At 32.9% G+C, this 18,845-nt stretch overlaps 2 protein-coding genes across 2 annotated transcripts; one reads left to right on the top strand and one right to left on the bottom strand.

Annotated features, from left to right (window-relative positions):
• The first annotated feature begins 2,816 nt into the window (after positions 1 to 2,816).
• Positions 2,817 to 7,361, top strand: LOC146936051 (uncharacterized). The gene is made up of 2 exons (XM_085751073.1): positions 2,817 to 3,048; positions 5,757 to 7,361. Exons 1-2 carry the CDS (start codon positions 2,955 to 2,957, stop codon positions 6,758 to 6,760), a joined length of 1,098 nt encoding a protein of 365 aa, XP_085607199.1. The 5' UTR covers positions 2,817 to 2,954; the 3' UTR covers positions 6,761 to 7,361.
• Positions 7,362 to 13,425: 6,064 nt separating this feature from the next.
• LOC146936050 (F-box/FBD/LRR-repeat protein At5g22660-like) lies at positions 13,426 to 15,269 on the bottom strand. The gene is made up of 2 exons (XM_085751072.1): positions 14,157 to 15,269; positions 13,426 to 13,888 (listed from the first exon to the last, which is right to left on the bottom strand). Exons 1-2 carry the CDS (start codon positions 15,204 to 15,206, stop codon positions 13,622 to 13,624), a joined length of 1,317 nt encoding a protein of 438 aa, XP_085607198.1. The 5' UTR covers positions 15,207 to 15,269; the 3' UTR covers positions 13,426 to 13,621.
• Positions 15,270 to 18,845: the final 3,576 nt, after the last annotated feature.

Genomic DNA, 18,845 nt, shown 5'->3' with positions numbered 1-18,845 from the left:
TCATATTCACTTCATTAAAACAACCTGATCTTACTTCTCATTAAACATTTCAATATATTTAATTTATCATGAAACACATCTTACTTCTAAACATGTCACACTACTTTGATTTCATTATGAGAAACATCTTTTGATTGGTATAAATAAGTCCCTACTCATACTATCAAATTTGGAAACATTTGGAATGGATAAAATGCATTTTTAAAAGTTCTGAAAGTGGGTAATTGATTACTAGGCTTGGGTAATCGATCACACCAAGAAAAACAACATTATGGGCAAAATTTGCATGTGGTAATCGATTAACATATACTGGGTATTCGATTACCAGTTTCAAAATTTCAATTTTGGAACTGCGAGAAGATGGGTAATCAATTACCACTTGCTGGTAATCGATTACCATTGTGGAAAAAGTCAAAAATCAGCTTTTTATACGTGATTTTCATCAAATAATTAATTCTAAAGCTCATAAATAAACCCCCCAACACATTTCAATCTTTCAAAAATATTACCCTAGGTTATCCACCTCATTATAAACACTTAACACACACCAAAATATCAATTATTTATCCAAATTCATGGTTTCTACTTTCTTTTTCAAAAAAACTAGAGAACACCACATAATCACAATTAAACCATGAACTTATCACATTAAATCATGAAAACAGAAACATTCATACACCCAAAATCATAACAGGAAGATATCAACATCATTTCATATCATTTTATGAACTTCATTCATTTTACCTTAAAACTCAAAAACACCAATTCAACATAACCAAACATAAATTTTAACACCACAACATGGATACTCAAATAATCATATGCCCATAATCACCTTAAGATACAAGTACACAAATTAACACTATTTCATCACAAGATTCATGAAAGTAGAGAAAAATTATACAACCCATAACTACCCAATTGCTCATAAATCACATATGGTGAAAATAATCTACCCCCGTACCTCTTTGCTCTTCAAAATTACCCTCCCTCTAACTTGGGTCTCCATCTCCTCTTGATTCCTTAAGCTCTCTTCTTCATTCTCTCTGGATCCCATTTTCTCCACCTTTTCCTCTTCTATCTATTCTTGCCTCTTTCAGAAGTTTGCAAATGATTTTCTAAACCTAATTCACAAAGACAACCACTTATTTACATCCGCTTGTTTTGGGATTAGTCCTCACAACTCTTAATGGACTTAGTCTCTATTCATTCATCATTAAGAAAACACTACACAATTATTTCACTTAAACCTTCATTTTACTCATACACCCCTATTATCTTAATTCCTAAAAAACTCTTATTTTCTAATAACTTCTCAAAAATACCCTTCTCTTCTAAATGTCAAGATTACCTTTTACTTCTCAATTTTGAATAAAAATCAACTAACCCATCAATTCAAACACATCAAATAAAAAATTTCACTTAAACCTCCATTTTACTCATACACCCCTATTATCTTAATTCCTAAAAAACTCTTATTTTCTAATAACTTCTCAAAAATACCCTTCTCTTCTAAATGTCAAGATTACCTTTTACTTCTCAATTTTGAATAAAAATCAACTAACCCATCAATTCAAACACATCAAATAAAAAATTTCACTTAAACCTCCATTTTACTCATACACCCCTATTATCTTAATTCCTAAAAAACTATTATTTTCTAATAACTTCTCAAAAAATACCCTTTTCTTCTAAATGTCAAGATTACCTTTTACTTCTCAATTTTTAATAAAAATCAACTAACCCATCAATTCAAACACATCAAATAAAAAAAATTCTAAATAATTAAAATAATAATAAACTAAAAATCGGGATGTTACGACTTTCTGCCACTTAAAAATTTTACGTCCTTGAAAATTACCTGAAGAAAATAACTTCATCTGATCCTCTAACTCCCAAGTTATGCTCTCTCCCGTACGTCATCCCCAAATCACTTTCACCAAGGAAATCTCATTTCCTCTCAACCTCTTAATTCCTCGATCTTCAATCCGCAAAGGCACAATCTCAACAATTAAATCATCCCCTTGAATCACATGTGACGGGTCGTAGACATACTTCTAAAGTCGTGAGACATGAACTACATTATGAAGATTCGACAACGCGGTGGTAACACAATCCGATAAGCCACTTTTCCTACCCTCTATATAATCTGATAAGGACCAATAAAACGTGGTGTCAACTTCTTAGACATCAATGCCGACCAAGACCAGTCACCGAATTAACCCTAAAAACACATGATTTCCACCTGAAACTCAATATCCTTCCTCTTCTTATCATGATAACTCTTTTGTTTACTCTACGATGCTTTCATATTCTCCTGAATCATCTTAATCTTCTCCGTAGTCTGCTGAACAACTTCCAGTCCAATCATAACACTTTCTCCCGACTCATACCAACACAACAGTTTCTACATCTCCTTCCATACAACACTTCAAAATGTGTCATACCAATACTCGAATGAAAACTATCGTTGTAAGTAAATTCAACCAACGTTAAACATTCACTCTAACTCACTCCTTGTTCCAAATGAGTTTTTCTTTATCTCTCCTGATCAATCAGTCTCTCATATCAAATTAATTTATTTTAATAAGTAATTTTTCAATTAAATACTCTAAAATCATGTCATTAAACTCAATATCACTCACACATTTTCTAGTTTATCTTGTCTTTCTTACTTTGTGAAGTTGAATAGTTATTTGTCAACAACAAAGTACCCTCTAGTTTAGATACACAAAAGTCACAACTAACACGTGACACACAGATAGTACAAACCTGACTTGTGGTATATAAATACCAAGATTTCTTCTTTCACTTCCACCGCGTCAAATAAACTCAACTCAACATCAATCTGTCTCTCTCTCTCTCTCTCTCTCTCTCTATCTCTCTCTCTCCAACTTTCTGAATTCTATCAATCGTTTCAATTTCGCGAACTACCAAAAAAAAAAAAAAAAAAAATGGGAAAATGGAATTATCGTCCATCGCGTAGGTTTCGTCGTAGATCTCCTAATCCTCCTTCCATTTTCTACGATATCAGAGCCCCTCTTCCTGGTAATTTTTTTTAAATTTTTAATTTTTTTTAATTCTTTACATTTTTTTAATGATTATGTTCTTTATTTGTTTGATTGAGGAAATGGGTTTTTTGAATTTTTATGAAAACATTGTTAAAGAGGAAGATTTGTCGTTGTTATTGTTGGGTAATTGTGTTGGGTGTGAATCCATGTTTTAAAAATTGAACTGAGCTGTCTGTGAGGATATGCACCGTCAGTGTATACTAATTTTAAGGCTACATGACCAAATGGTTAATTTCAATTGGACGACAGCGTAAGAATAGTTTACATTATCAGTGCATAACCATTATACTCTTTTACAAGAGAAACTGGCTGCCCAATTGAAATGTGATCCATTTGCATTTATTTGTAGGAACTAAAGGGTATGCATTGTCGGTGTAAAACACTGTCATCGAATGAGAATCCACTGCTTTGCTACATTACCCCACTTTTGTATGATTATTTTGAAACTGACAGTGTGGCCTGGTAGAATGGTGGGTTTTGATTGAATGTCAGGGTAAAACTGTTTTACGTTGACGATGTACATGAAAGGTTTTTCTGTGCTTTCTATCATTTTGTTTCCGGATGCGAGTTCTGGACATTTTGCGTTTAAAGTGAACATTTTTCGCTGTGAATTGCCCACTAGCGTTTTGTTTCGTGTAGTCTAAGTTGTTTGCTGAAGGCATGCTGCCTTAAGGTTTAAATTTTCGAGCAGTCTCTCCACTTGCAGGGTAAGAGTGTGTACTTCTACCCTCCCTAACCCCCCGAACTTGGTGAGAGCCTCATGGATTGGATCACTGATTTAAGTCTCCATTTTTTGCTATTTATGCATCCTTATTCAATTAATAATTCGATTAAATTATGTGGTTTGCTAGTAGATTGGTTGCTGCCTTCCATGAATGCCGTAATAGTAGAGATTGTTTGATCTATTTCTTAATTCTTTAGTTAGATATGATTTTCTTGATGCCTCTTGCTTCGATCCATTAAGATGATTGTAGATATTTATTTCAAGGTTTCAGGTTAAAATTGAAACTCTTGATCTTGCATTCACCAGGTTTATAAAGCTTGGCCTTGTTTTCTTGCTGAGGACAGAGGTGTCCTGAATGCAGTTATATAAAATGCTATTTTATATCAATATTAATATTGATTTAAGAAGTCCTTTAGAGATTTTAGATAACCTCCGAAATTACGTAGTTACTCTTAGATAGATAGTAGTCAAGTAGTTAAGAGGGTTTGATATGTAACATTATACACAATAGAAGAGAGGGGAGGAAGGGAATCACGTAAAAGGCGGGAAGAAATTGAGGAGGCTGAAAAGGGTGCGGGGGAGGAGGATAGGAAACAACTGGCTGATGGCGACAAAGACAGTCAGAGAAACTAGTGTTATGATTAATATGGAATGGAAAGAGCCTGATGGGCTAATGGTGAAAAGGGAACTGAGGGAAAGTGAAACAAAAAATAAGGTTAGCGAAGATCATTTTGTTGGTCGTAAAAGAGGGTAAAGCCTAAAACAGAGAGAAATATTATAGATCCAATAATGGAAGAGGCATGAATCGAAGTTAGTAATAAGCAAAGCAAAAACAGAGATGGGAAAATGGGTTGCAAAACAGAGTAGAAAATAATGTTTGATGATCACACCTAGCAGGTTTGGGTTTTAGAGGATCTGGTTGACCCACCACCGTGGCCATAACTTGTGGACTCGTTCTTTTGCAGCATGGGATGGATCGTGGACACTGACAGAGCTCTAGCTCACATGCTAACTAACCCATCATCCACCATCGTAACTTCCAGACGCGGTTTGTGGTGCAAGGACGTAGGTCACAAACACCAATTCATATTATCAAGTGGCTTCAAGCCCAACACAAGAGCATTCATTAAATTTTTATTCTGTCTGAACATTCTACACCTAATGAAATGACATTGAAGTGCACTGAAATTTGCAAAATTAATTGCAGCTAATGGGAAGATATGCAGGGGTGTTTCAGATAAAGTTTGGAGTTAAAATTGGAAGAATCATCTGAGCTTTTGTCTTCAGTGCGCCTATTTGCAGCCGGAACTGCAAAAGATCAATGCAGTATTAGGTTTTCATTTTTTTTCTTTTCAAACCTTCACCTTTAAGACAAGGTGAAAACTTTGGGGGTGTATTGTTAGATAACCCCATTAATTAAATAGTTACAATTAGATATTTAGAAGATTCAAATAGTTTGAGAATAGAGAGAGGGTAGATTATTACAATGTGTATAAACAAGACAAGAGAGCAGAGGAGAGAAAGAGGATATCAAGCCTAATATTTTTTGTGTTAAAATAGGAGCCTTTTGACATTGGGAGGTGCATACCCCTCCAAGTTCTGCAATTCATACTCTAAAACAGGGAATTCTTTACCATTTCTTTCAAATTAAATTCCAGTTCATATCATGTAACTATACTTTAATCATTGGTTTGGTGCATAGGTGCTCGTTGTCAAACAGTTAACTATACTTTACATAATTGGTTTGTTGTATAGGTGCTCGTTTTCAAGGTTCAATAAAAATTTCAGAATCTTTGTGTGAACTTCCATATAATTTCTTGACACAGTTTGTGGTTGAATCTTCTTTGCCTGTAATTTTTATGCCTGAAAACTACATTGATAATTTATTGTATGTTACGGTCTCTTCCATTATCACACCTGATGCAATGTACTGAGTTTTTTTTTTTTTTCAAACATGTTAGAGTTCCGGCACGATGGAATACCATTATGGGAGAAGAAATATTGCACGTTGAGTGGATGTGTAGCATGGCAGAAGATTGTCGATTCCAAAGAGTTGATCTACTGTCACCACAATGTACTCGATTGGAAGGATTCAGGTGCTGAAGAAGCGTTTCAAAATGCCAAAAAACGTTACTGGGCAAAAGTCAACAACCTTCCCTGTGATATTTCTCTGCCTGATCCAGATGCTTATATCGAGCAAATAGATTGGAATCCTTGTATTGACCCTGAACTGATAAAGGAATTAGATAACGCATTCTTTACTGTCCCTGATGAAGAAGAACAAGAGAATGCCATACAATATAAAAGAACAAAAATTTCGGTCGATGGTGAAAATCCATGGGAATGTGCTGCAACATCTGTTGGCAGAGGTTTAGAAAATAATGAAGTCCAAGGACAAAACCAGGGGGATTGTCGTGATAATTCTGAAAATGTAGGAACTACTGATAATCCATGGGTGAGTAGTGCCATTCGTGGAAATCAAGGATTAACTGACAATGCTTGGGAAGGTGGTCATGATAAGACTAGGGGTTGGAATGAAGGAAGGGATCATAACAATCAGTGTAGTGGTTGGAATTCTGGATGCTTACAGACAGACAAAGGATGGGGCAAAGTTAGGGATAATTCTTGGTACCACCAGAAGTCGAATAATTTGGCTAATAGTGGCAACTCTTGGGGATACAAGTCTAGTCAACAAAATGAAATTCCAATGAACACAGGATGGAGAAACAGTGGAACAAATGTGCCAAGATGGAAGCAACATGAAAAAGCTTACGTTACAAGCGATTCACAGTTTAGAAGGAATAATGGAGGTTGGAACTCTGGGAATCATAGTTACCACCAAACGAGGGGAGGCTCTAATAGACATAATATAAGCTATAATGGATCTCAGCCTCAAAGGGATGATAATCAAACAGGTCATTACTGGAGGAGGGAGCAAAGTAGAAAAAGGGATTTTCGTGCTTAACAGTTTTCACACCATACCGTGCCTCGTTTTTTGATGGACAATAGTATTTGTTTTTTGGTTTATACCGGTCAATACTGATATGCCGGGATAACTGTTTATCAGGATTCGGAAGATGGTTGCTATTTGAGGTACTTGCTTTATCCGTGTGGTGTATACTTTACTTCACAGTTTGGTCCTCTGTGGAGAAATTTTTGGGTTTATCTCTTGTATTTTAGTTCGTACAGAACACTTCTCAGTATCAGAGGTGACACCAACACTAAATTTTGTGTTATGCTAAATCTCATGTGCTTTTTTGGGTATAACTTTGGAAAATGAACAAGTAAGGCTTCTTTGCAACTCAGCACCTTATTTTGTTTTGATCTTGTAGACTATCAATGTTGGATGTTCTCTTCATAATTATGGGAAGGGTCATTTAGCTAAGCTTTGCTTGTATTGTAGTTTTGGAACTTATGTATAACACTGGCCCAAAGTTGAACATCTGAACAACTCAATACAAATGATAGTTTAATATTAGTTCGGCGACGACTACCATGGATCACTGCTATAGGTGGTCAACGGTGGACGATGTTCAATTTACCATTTGATGTTGAAGTTTCGCGTATCTAATAATGTACCATCTGCACTAATTAAATTTTTGTTTCCTTCCCTTAGCTTTTTCTTTCTGTGGCACAACTTTCTTCAGACTCATGGTGAATGGGCATGTGTTTGTGTGTTTCCGAATTTGAACACAAGTTTTCTGTGTGTTTTAAGATGAGAACACATATTTTAGTCTCTTAAAATAACATGTGGTGTCACTATGTTTTCTGAAAGATAGAGAAATGATTTAAATCCTTTTAAGGGTGTGTTTCTTTTAGCTTTAAGAAAATACAGATTTAAAAAAAAAAATTGAAGTTATTTATGTTTGTTCCTTAGACCATATGCAATGGGCTTGTTTAATGTGAGTTTCAACAGGGTATGCCTTTCCAATGGTGTGTTTAATGCATGTTGAATAATGACATGGATGATAGAGAAGATGAATCCATTCAACACAATTTAATCCTGCCGAACTGCCATGTGGCGACGTTTTATTGGACAAAATTGGGAGAGTGTTGCACACGCGCCGACAGAGGGCGTGGAAAGCAGAGGATAGAGAGAGAAGAAGAATTGTGGAATGATGAGGGACACGTGTAGCTTTATGATTGGTTGCCCGGATTGTTATAATTTTAATAATTAGACCTCAATTATTTCATTGTAAATTAATTTAAAAAAAATAATAAAAAATATCAAAATTCATGATTTTTTTTTCTCTATAAATAGAGACTTGGTTCATTTGATTTGGACACAGAAAAAAAATCAAGTTTTTCACTATATTCTTCTTATTATTATCTTTCTATTAACAAACTAAGTGAAATTTTAATCTTCTTTTTAGTGAAATGGATCCAAAAAAAATTGTTAAGTATTTCTTTATTTTAATTTAATTATAATCGATACTTGTAATTTTATGTAATTATAAAAATAAAAATATAAAATTAAATAAGAATAAGAAATAAAAGGTGGTGGGGTAGAGTGTTGAATGAAAAAAACCATTGGAGAGGTTAAAGTTGAATGAGTGTTGAATTAAGAGAGAGAAGATGATGTGGAGTGTTGGGAATTAAAAAAGTGGGTGTTGAAGGGTGTTTAATGTTGGTGACCATTGTAAATGGTCTAATAGCTTATCATTTGTGTCAAAATTGATTTTTATTTTTTTATTTTTTTTATAAATATTCTAATCAAACGACTAAAAATTCCATAAGTGATTTTTCTAATAAAAAATCTAAAACAAACGCAGCACAAATCTTAACTTTTTTGTTATTTTGGTCTGTTGAGCTGTCACTGTCTTGGACACATCATATATTGACTTAACATGGAATATATTCCATGTGTCCAACACGTGGCAATATTGGTCCATAATAATTAGTTTCTTATATATAGAATTACAATTACAATCAGAAATATGTCTCTTTTAGTTCACAGTTTTGAAATTTCATTCATTCATGTTTGTGTTTTAAAAACAAATGAATTTCAAATGATTCCTTTAAAAAAATGAATTTTAAATGATAGCGAAGAAAATCAGATCGTCTCAATGATTGTCGATCTATTGATATATGGACTTTTCCTTTTCTGCATTTAATTCTCACTCTATTAGCTGACCCCTTTGAAGTCTTTAAAGTTTAAACAGCGTTTGATTTGTTTGTTTGTCTTCCCTTTTCCATCGATAATAAAAGCACTATTAATCTTATATGAAGGACTAATTTGATCCTTTTTTTATGAATCTAAAAACCTGATAAGAAATGAATATAGGGATAATTTGACCTAAAAAGTAACATGTCAATAATATATACACAATGACAATAACTAACATTCATGTCAACTTCAATATGACAACATTTTACTTTTGATCGTTGTAAAAATAGTTGGTTTTTAATCCTTGTTTTTATTTTTAGTCTTTATAAATTTGTTTCATATTAAATTTGGACCTTGTAATATTTAGATTATTTGATATAAGGACTAAAATATCAATTTTAAAACAAATACTCCATCCGGTCCTATTTATAAGAAAAAGTTGATTTTTTAGATTCATTGATTAATTGATGTACTTAGTATAGAATATAAACCAAATACATTATTTATGCAATGAATCAAAAAAGTCAAATGTTTCTTATAAATAGGACCGGAGGTAGATTTTACAGACACTAAAACAAAGCACTGAGGAACAAAACAAATATTCTACATTTGCAAGGATTAAAACAAAACATTATTTTTACAGGGTTAAAACCAAAATGTTTGATATATACGGGGAACATTTTCATATTTAAGCCTATAATTTTTTATTATTATTTTTATATGAAAAACTAGTTAAAATTTTCAATTTAAACATCTAAAAGTTAACAACATATTTGACATCATATTAGCCACCACAAGATAACTTAACTTGATTTAGCCACCAGAAGAATGTGTTTAGACTAATAATATTGGTTTATTCATTTAGTCGTCAACCTACCATTTTATTCTAAATTTAAAACTGGTTTAGACTAATAATATTTTTTAAGTTTTTGGGATACACTTAATTAATCATATAATGTAATTGAAACCATAATATAAATTTTTTTGACAGAAACAAACTTAACTCATTTCATTTATAATAGTAGTTTTAATACAAAGATGATATATAATCATGAATTTAGGAATTAACATAAGATAATGACGCCCTAGCTAACAGGTGAGCAACATTATTTGCTTATCTCCTAATGAAACTTATTATTTGCTTATCTCCTAATGAAACTTATTATAAAGTTTTGATGATTCATAAGTGAAACTTTACAAGTATTAGGAATCACGCCGAACATGGAATTGGTGCTGAGATTGCTTGAGATGCTGTCAACCACTTGCTTGCAATCAAGTTCTATAGACATCGAAGGAAACCTCAAAGTACCAAGCCATTTTATCGCTTCTTTTAGACCTCTTGTTTCTGCTTCTTTGGGTTGTGAAAGACCTTTGTACCATGTTGTCTATACTTTAATGAACTCCCCTCGATCCCTTATTAGACACATACCGACCCCATAACAATCTTGTTTCTTAAAAATTGCTACATCGACATTGCACTTCACTTCCCCTACTACCGGTCTAATCCACCCCTCTTGTCTATGATCCGCCATTCATCTTTATTATTTACAACTAATGACTTGAGAGTTAATTTAGTAATTTTCATTATAAAATATTTGTTATGAACATGTATGTCACAATTACAAACATTAAACAACAAAAAAAAGACAAAACGGTTTTGACAACCTTAAAGAAAAAAGACAACAAGTTCGACAGAAAACGGTTACAATATTTTTTTAAATTACACAATTACCCTTCATTTAATAATGGTTTATAATAGTAATAGGTTGATATTTTTGTCCAAGTGAAAATGTACACACTTGCTAACTTGAACCTTTATGTTTTTTGTTGGTCTAAGTTAACAAATCCCATGTGTGTGACCTTCTTATCCATACGACACCATGCTCTCCAAATCAAACAAAGAAGAATCAAATACATCACAACCAAAAAATTCAAATAAGCAAATCTCCTGAAAGTAGAAAAATGAACTATAGGAAAGATAATTTAGTCAAACAAAGGAAGAAAAAAAAACTATCTATAGCTATAGTAAATGTTCATGTTATCGTGCATCCATGCTTTGAGGACATTTCTCTTGATTCCAATCATTTGGCAAAATTTCTGCACCACAGATTCCTCTAGCTTATGTATGCTTACCATCATTTATCTGAAATACAAAAAATACCAAAGTCATCACATCTGAGTTAGATAATTATTTCACAAAATCAATAACTAACTAATGATAAACTCACAATTTCAAAATGTTGATTTTTAGATGAATGTCATTTTCATGTTACCAGATAAGTATAACATCAAGAAAATAGGAAGTCAATCCTTATGTAAACTTTAAAAATTTAGAGAGAATATAATGCATATCAAACAGAAAATCATGACACTTGATCGAATGTGTGCCGAGTGTCCCACTTGTATCATTGTTTAACACCGACACGAAACAGAAAGTCATTTTGTTAGACTTATTTATGACAGCAGTTACGGATAGTTATCATGTCAGTTGTGATTATGCGACATTTACTGAGAGGTTACGAGAGGGAGAGACCAAGCTCTTGAATTCTTGCAAGGGAGAGATCAAGACTATCAATTTTCTTGGATAGTGTGTGTAGATGTTTAAACTATCTCTTTCGTGGATAACAACAGATTATCTCTTGGAAGGGAGACATCAAGACTCCTTCGACAAACAGACTATGTCTTTCTTTAGTTTATGTGTGAATTTTACGTTCTCTATAGTGTGTGTAATTCTATTTCTGTTGCAAACATATTCTACCATCAATAAAAGTTTGTTTCTACAATTAAATTGTATTTTGGTATCGGTTTCTAACATATTATTGGTGTCCGTGTCAGTGCTAGTGTCTTGCCCGGTGTCCATTTGTGTCGGTGCTTCATAGATCATCGTAGATACGGATCAAAATAAATAGGAAGCAAGAAATTAACTAGACTATTCCGTAACTCATGAATCTATAATTTTTTTGAAACAAGTAAAAACACAGGAATTAGACATATACACAACATTCTAATAAATCAGTCAGAGGTACCAAAAGGGGACTGAATCAATTAAAACCAGTCAGATTCACCTAAAGGAACCCTGAATCAAGTAAAGAAACACTATTAACAATCCTTTCACAAACCATATGTGAAACATAATAATATAAAACCTATTAAACAAGTTCAATGCAGTAGGAAAGCAAAATAATAGGAGTAAGGATATGAGAATTGCAGCTGACTAGCTAATTGTTTCTGTTAGTAGTTAGTAGTTTGGTTTAGCCTATTAATAGGAAGTTAATGAATTAGCCGAGTCACTTTAGAAACGTTGATGAACAGGAAATTCTTTGCCTCAGATTCTTTAAATCATCTGATATCATTGAAGAATTTTCATTGTGTACTAAAGGCTTAATTCCCTGCAATCAAGAAAGTTTTCTTTCACCAATTTTACTGATTCCAGTCCTATCATGTACTCATTATGATACATCGATATTATTGATCAGCCAACTCTATTAATACAACAATAATTCAAAAGTGAATGAGATAGGAAGCAAACAAGAATCAATGGAAGAGATAGATTTTTATTAGCAACAATTCCTTAGATTAAAGTGATCAGAGGGCAAGAATGATGTACACGCTCTAGATCCGTTTCGAGAGCAGCCAAGCTGCCCCAAAACTCAGACTTCTTTCACACCGATTATTTCCCTATTTGCTGTGTTCGTTTAGTTGGTTTACTAATGGCCATGTCACTTACAAATGTGTTACTTCCCTCTTTACACTCCTTCCCCCTTCATACATATACTTTCTTAATAAATAGTCTTTTATCACAAGCCTATCTATTGTTGGTTCATAAAACTTATCAATTTCCTTAAAACTTCAAACATCATGCATCGATAAACTTCATTTGATTTTTCAGTTATCTACTGTATTATGATATATTCCTATCAACCTCTCAGCTATTCTAATCATTTATACCAGGCATTAAGGAGTTTTTTTTATCAATTTTTTGTGGTCTTGTATTCCTGTGAAAAATCAATTCAGAGCTCCTTAATTGTTTAGAAGTAACATCATCGAACAAAATGCTAACTTGGAAGCAAAGTAACACATAGCATCTACAACTTCCAATACGAAAAGAAAGATACTTAAAACTTTGGCTTCTTTGCAGGTAATTTTGCTTCCCATACTTTTTATTAACATCCAAGCTATGATTTGGGATTAACTTTTCGACAAACATGTAGAAAAATAAATTTTTGATATAATCTTATAAATTACCGTGTTTTTTTAGGAAAAAAACTTCCCATATAAGTTGAAATAAACTTCCGCAGGTCCCCTTTTTTTATAAAAATATCTCTTATTTAGCTTATGCATAAAACTCTACAAACAAATAAGATCATGTTTTCGTGATTATTTTATATCAAATGTGTAGCTTCTATGAGCAGCAGCTAAATTCCTATATGCGAATTCAAGCTAGTCCAATGTATGATTCAAGATGTACAATCAAGCATTTCTCAAAACTTAGGAGCTAAGTTTATTTCAGCTAAGAAGCCTCAATGAAAGTAGAAGTTAATTCGTTCTAGTATTACATGTTAATATCCAAGTACAATTTGTTTCTCCACCTAAGGGACCTATAGTTATGAATGACAATAAGTTATAGTTAGAGGCCTAGGGAAACAAAAATAAAGGAGGCAAAAATCAAAGTAAAGAATCTCTCTTTCAAAATTAGAATGCACATTTCACCATTTGAATCTAATTGATGATATGAACTTTTGCTGAAGGTGAGTTTTGAAGCAAAAAGTAAACTATTCCATCGGGTATGGATGAAGATCCTTCTTTAAATGCTTCTCTTAACTTGGCAGCTTCTTCTTGTGACCCGGAAGGCAACTGCGCTAATTTGGCATCTATCAGTGACTTGGATAATCCACATGAAAGTCGACTCATTTTTACTCTCAGTGACTTCAAGTTACGCAAAGAATGCAGTTTAACCTTCAACAAACCAGGAACTAAGGAGAGAACCTAAGCAACGAAGGATGACAGCGAATTATGATCAGTTTAATGAAGTTGTATCTTAAATTTAGAAATAAACAAATCAACATTTAATTCATGCAAGCATATTAGAAACAACAAAAATATAGCATCAAAATATGCCAAGTTAAGGTATGAGAGAATTACACAAATAAAATTATTTCAAGTAGTAGACGCGCTGCTAAGCAACCGAACTAACATTTTAAAGTACATTTAACTAATATCATCTAACATTCTTGGAAACTGCATCAAGGTATACCTGAAGAGTATTAGAAGAGACTGTCAATGTTTTGATATCAGCAAGCTCTTGCAACCAGCTAAGGAGAATCGAAGGAGCCATTACATATTTCCACCACATATTTGCATAAATCTTGATGTGATTAACAGAACTAGGATTGTTCCCTGATAGTATCTGGAAAGGTGTACCGACAAAAGCAAAAGTACGAAGAGCTGGAGTAGATAACTCAATTTTGCAGTTGTTTTTCTTGGGTTTATAATATACTTGTATTTTTAATTTGACAAGCGTAGTACTTGATATGTATAGATTATTTTCACCAATAATTTCAAAATTAGAAATCATCAAACTATTCAACCTTGGATACACCGAGAAAGGCTCGGCTCCACCATGAAAGGCAACATCCCCTAGATGCAAGCGAGTTAATGCTGGCAAATTCAGATAATCATGAAAAAGTATTTTCTTAGAAGTTCTAGGATGAGCAACATAAAGGTTAAGGGAGGTTAAAGTCTGACACGAGAAAAAGCAAGAAGAAAAATATTTAATATCGCTGTTGACATCAATCCGTAATCGTTGGACATTATGTGAAACAGCATAATTAAAAATCCTTTTGAGTAGATAAGGTGCCATGACACCCTTACGCTGAAAATTGAGCGCGTAAAGAGAGTTTGAGCCATCGCGTAGGGACAAAACTTGCGACACAAATTTGTTGAAATTCGTCAGAGTCTTAAATTGTGAAGAAATTAATGTAAGGGTTGGAAGACGCTTCCAGAGATTCTTCCACCTTTTAGATAAGATGCAAGTTTGAACGGCTAGTTTAGTATCCAAAGACGAGAGTATTTGAAGAAGAACACAATCGGGTAAATCACTTAACCTATCTTCCTCGTCTTCTTCTATTTCGCAAAATTCATGAAGAGATTTCTTGAAATCTTTGAGAGTGTTAACGAGAGAAGAACGTAATGAACGAGCAAGAGGATGCTTCAAGAGATTCTTCCATCTTGTGGACAGAATCTTTTTATATACTTCAAGAGTTTGAACGGGACGTGCTTTGGATTTTCGTGTTGGTCTCCTCATTGTTACAGAATTCTTGAGTGAGAAGCAGTAATTGTTTTGAGTCACATATAAGTTCTGAAAAGTAGTAAATCTTTTTAACAAATTCTGAATCAAACTTAATTCGGGCTTTCTGTTATATGCTCGTACGAATTTTTTTGTTGACAAATTACAAGTATTACGTTTAAAAAAAAAAAAAAAGTTACAAGTATTCAGGTTATTGCTTATTTAAGAATTTTAATATAAAATATCGATGTTTATTTTTATTTTTTTGAGGAAATAAAATATCGATGTTTATTTATTAGGTAAATGAATTGTGCCCTGAGCTTAGCTCAATTAGCAAGGACAACGCATAGTATATGCAAGGTTCAGGTTCGAATCCCGGACAACACAAAAAAAAATTAGGTAAATGAATTCAAAAAATATATATATTAACTGAAAAATATAACTGAAAAATATAACAATATAAATTTTTGATTTGATAGTTTTTATTTGTACTAGCGCTAGTCGGACACGTGTAAATAATGAACAATATTTTGTTATATTAAATTTAAAATTTAACCAAAATTAATAACATTTTAATTATAATTATATGTATAGATGTTTTCCTTAAAAAAATGTATGGATGTTTGTGATGTTTAAAGTCTCATTTTCAATGAAATCACTCTTTCAAGGTGGCATTTAACATACACAAATGAAACTTTTTGTGTATCATACCCAAATACAATTCTAGCCATTGATCTATAATTTAAAAATCTAATGGTAATATTCTCATAAGAATGATTTTTAGTGAGAAGTAGGAGATTGCTTTGCTTGACAAAAAAACATACGAGATAATAGCCTCTGTGGATCTACCATTTCGATGCTTTTTTTTCTTTGAGGACTATCAAGCTTTAAATTCTTAATAACTAACATAAAAAAATTATGAATTAAATATGTTTTTAGGTTAACATAACACTTTTCTTTTTTTTCAATTTTGTTGTTTATAATAAATCATTCAACTCGAGACCCATTAATGAAATAAAAATCTTGTCTCATGGAAAAAGTATTTGTAACCAATTCTCTTCAATTTTTGGCAATTTATTTTTACTCTTATGAACCCCATGAAAAAGCCGGAGACTTTCTACTTTACTTTTGGTTCTTTTTTGGGTTTTTTTTATTTCTCTACATATAATATTTCAACCAAATACTTGGATTAACAAATAATAGCAGAGATGGCTATTGTTGTCATTGGTTTTTGCGGGAGGCAATCCATGGGATAGAAGTCCATCCATCTTTATAAGGTGTAGGAAGTGGAAGTTATGGAAGAAATATAGAGCAGAGAAGGAGGATCAGAGAGAAGGGAAGGAGGGGAGAGGAGAGGGGTGATGTGGAGTAGGCTGGTGGGTCCCGCATGTTTATAGTGAATCTCCTACTTCTCAAAACAATTACCCTTCTAAAATCATTACCATTGAAATTTAAAATTATAGATCAATGGCTTATATTACATTTGAGGTATGGTACACAAAAAGTTTCATTTGTGTATCCTAAATGCCACCCTCTTTCAAAACATAACCTCCCCAACCTATAATATGTGAAGAAGACCACTTAACCTTAACAAACTTCTTGTAACCTGGCAAATCAGCCCAACTTTTCAACATTCTAAGCGGGCAAGGACCCCAGTTTTCATTATCAAGAAACAAAGCAATCAGACAATGATCTGAAACACCTTTGTGAAGAGCTGACGTAATATAATTAGGCCATTAAACACACGACTCTTATGATAACAAGAAACAATCTAACTGGTCATATATACATCATCACCACGGTACCAAGTAAATCCACGACCGCACAAAAGGAGATCAATGAGAACATTGGCTTCATCCCCTCTGTGAGACTGACCAGTCTTGTTCTCTCCTTTTCTATCTTATTTTTTTTATATATGTGGCATATGTTGTTTTTATATAGGGCTAGTTTGAATTTGCTACTTTTTGAGCTTATACAAAACAAGTTTTAATTTATTCCAAAACACATCCATTTTGCTTGGAGGATTCTACATGAAAAACTACCAGTAAAAAATGATCTATTTAAAAGAGGAATAAGTAGCGATCCATTGTGTGCTCTATGTGGGGAACATAATGAGACAATTTCACACCTCTTTATGGAGTGTCATTGGTCAAAGCAGATATGGTTTGCTTCCATTTTAGGTGTGGTATTTAATTCACATGATTCCAGGTATGTCCCTTTTCACAAGTGGCTAGAGGAAAATATTATTGATGTCGATGAGGATGTTATAGTCCATGTTCTGGCCTTGTGTTATGAGATATGGTGTGCTAGAAATAATAAATGTTTTGAGGGGACTGATGTTGATGTGGCTGCCACTATTCAAAAGGCACAAAGATCTATTGTGAATTTTAAGAGTGCTAGTACGGTGTTGGTGGAGACACTAAGTGGAGGTCCAATTTTACCAATATCTGATATTCATTGGACACCTCCTTTTATTGGTTTCTATAAGCTTAATGTTGACGCAGCGGGTCCGATAGAGGGTGATAAGTGGGGTATTGGTGTTGTTGTGAGAGATTATGAAGTTGTTGTTGTTGGTGCTAGTTCTTGGCAAGTAGTTTCGTTACCAGATTTAGAGGTCGCAGAAGCCTTAGCTATGCGGAAAAGTTTGGAATTTGCAAAAGACATGTCTTTTCTGAATCTTATAGCAGAATCAGATGCTTTAAATGTGGTTTCAGCGTTGAATGCTCACCAACAATCTTCCAACTATGTTGGCTCTATTATCCGAGATTGTATTAGTTTTAAGGGTAGTTTTCGTAGTTTAATTTTTTTTTGCATATTAGGCGTGGCCAACCAAGCTGCTCATTATTTAGCTAAATATGCTCTTAAGAATTTAGATTGCATATGGGTCGAAGAAACTCCGCCTTGTATTTCTGCAGTCTTGGCATTTGATTTATTGCCATACTTTCGTTAATGAAATTGTCTTTAACGTCAAAATAAAAAAAACAAGTTTTAATTTTATGCATTAGTATTCATAAATTTATCGATGTAGTTTATGAAAAAACACATGATGAAGATACAATATTTGAGAACTTATCAATTAACATTAAAAATTTATTTATTTGCATAAACAATTTTTTATAAGCTCAAAATTCGAGAACTTATCAATTAACATTAAAACTTATTTATTTGCATAAACTAAAAAAATATGTCAATCGAAGTGAGCGGCTCTCTTTGTTTAAGTTTTTAAGAGCTAAATATTCCTATTAAACGGATTTATCTGTTCCTTGATGCATGAAAACTGGTAACCAACTTTAGGATTTAATTCTTATTGTGTTATGCCACAAATTGGAATATATAAAACTTATTATATTTCTTCAAAAAAAAAAAAACTTATTATATTAGCCAAATAAACTAAAAAAACCTATTATAGTGGCATCAAGCCCTCTTTTGTAACAAAAAAAGCTATTATAGTAGCTAAACTGGCTCCTCTATAATTTGTTCTATTTTTAACGTAATCCAATCTCTAAAAACGTAATTCGCACAATTAATTCGCTACCTAAGTGGGTGGATAAGAGGGACAGATAAACATAAATTCTATTAATAGTTTCATTTGATTCAATCTTCTCCCTAGAATTCCAATGTAGTCTTAATCTATTTTTATATATAAATAAATATACA

The sequence above is a fragment of the Medicago sativa genome, chromosome 3 (genome assembly GCF_051527215.1).
Source record: "Medicago sativa cultivar Bolivia chromosome 3, Bolivia_mono, whole genome shotgun sequence".
NCBI lineage: Eukaryota > Viridiplantae > Streptophyta > Magnoliopsida > Fabales > Fabaceae > Medicago > Medicago sativa.
This window is presented reverse-complemented; position numbering and strand designations above follow the sequence as displayed.

Excerpts from the sequence above, each read along its gene's own strand:
- LOC146936051 (XM_085751073.1), top strand. The coding sequence starts at position 2,955 with ATGGGAAAATGGAATTATCGTCCATCGCGTAGGTTTCGTCGTAGATCT. Across the intron at positions 3,049-5,756 it reads TATCAGAGCCCCTCTTCCTG|AGTTCCGGCACGATGGAATA; the intron begins GTAATTTTTTTT and ends CAAACATGTTAG.
- LOC146936050 (XM_085751072.1), bottom strand. The coding sequence starts at position 15,206 with ATGAGGAGACCAACACGAAAATCCAAAGCACGTCCCGTTCAAACTCTT. Across the intron at positions 13,889-14,156 it reads TCTCTTCTAATACTCTTCAG|GTTCTCTCCTTAGTTCCTGG; the intron begins GTATACCTTGAT and ends TTCGTTGCTTAG.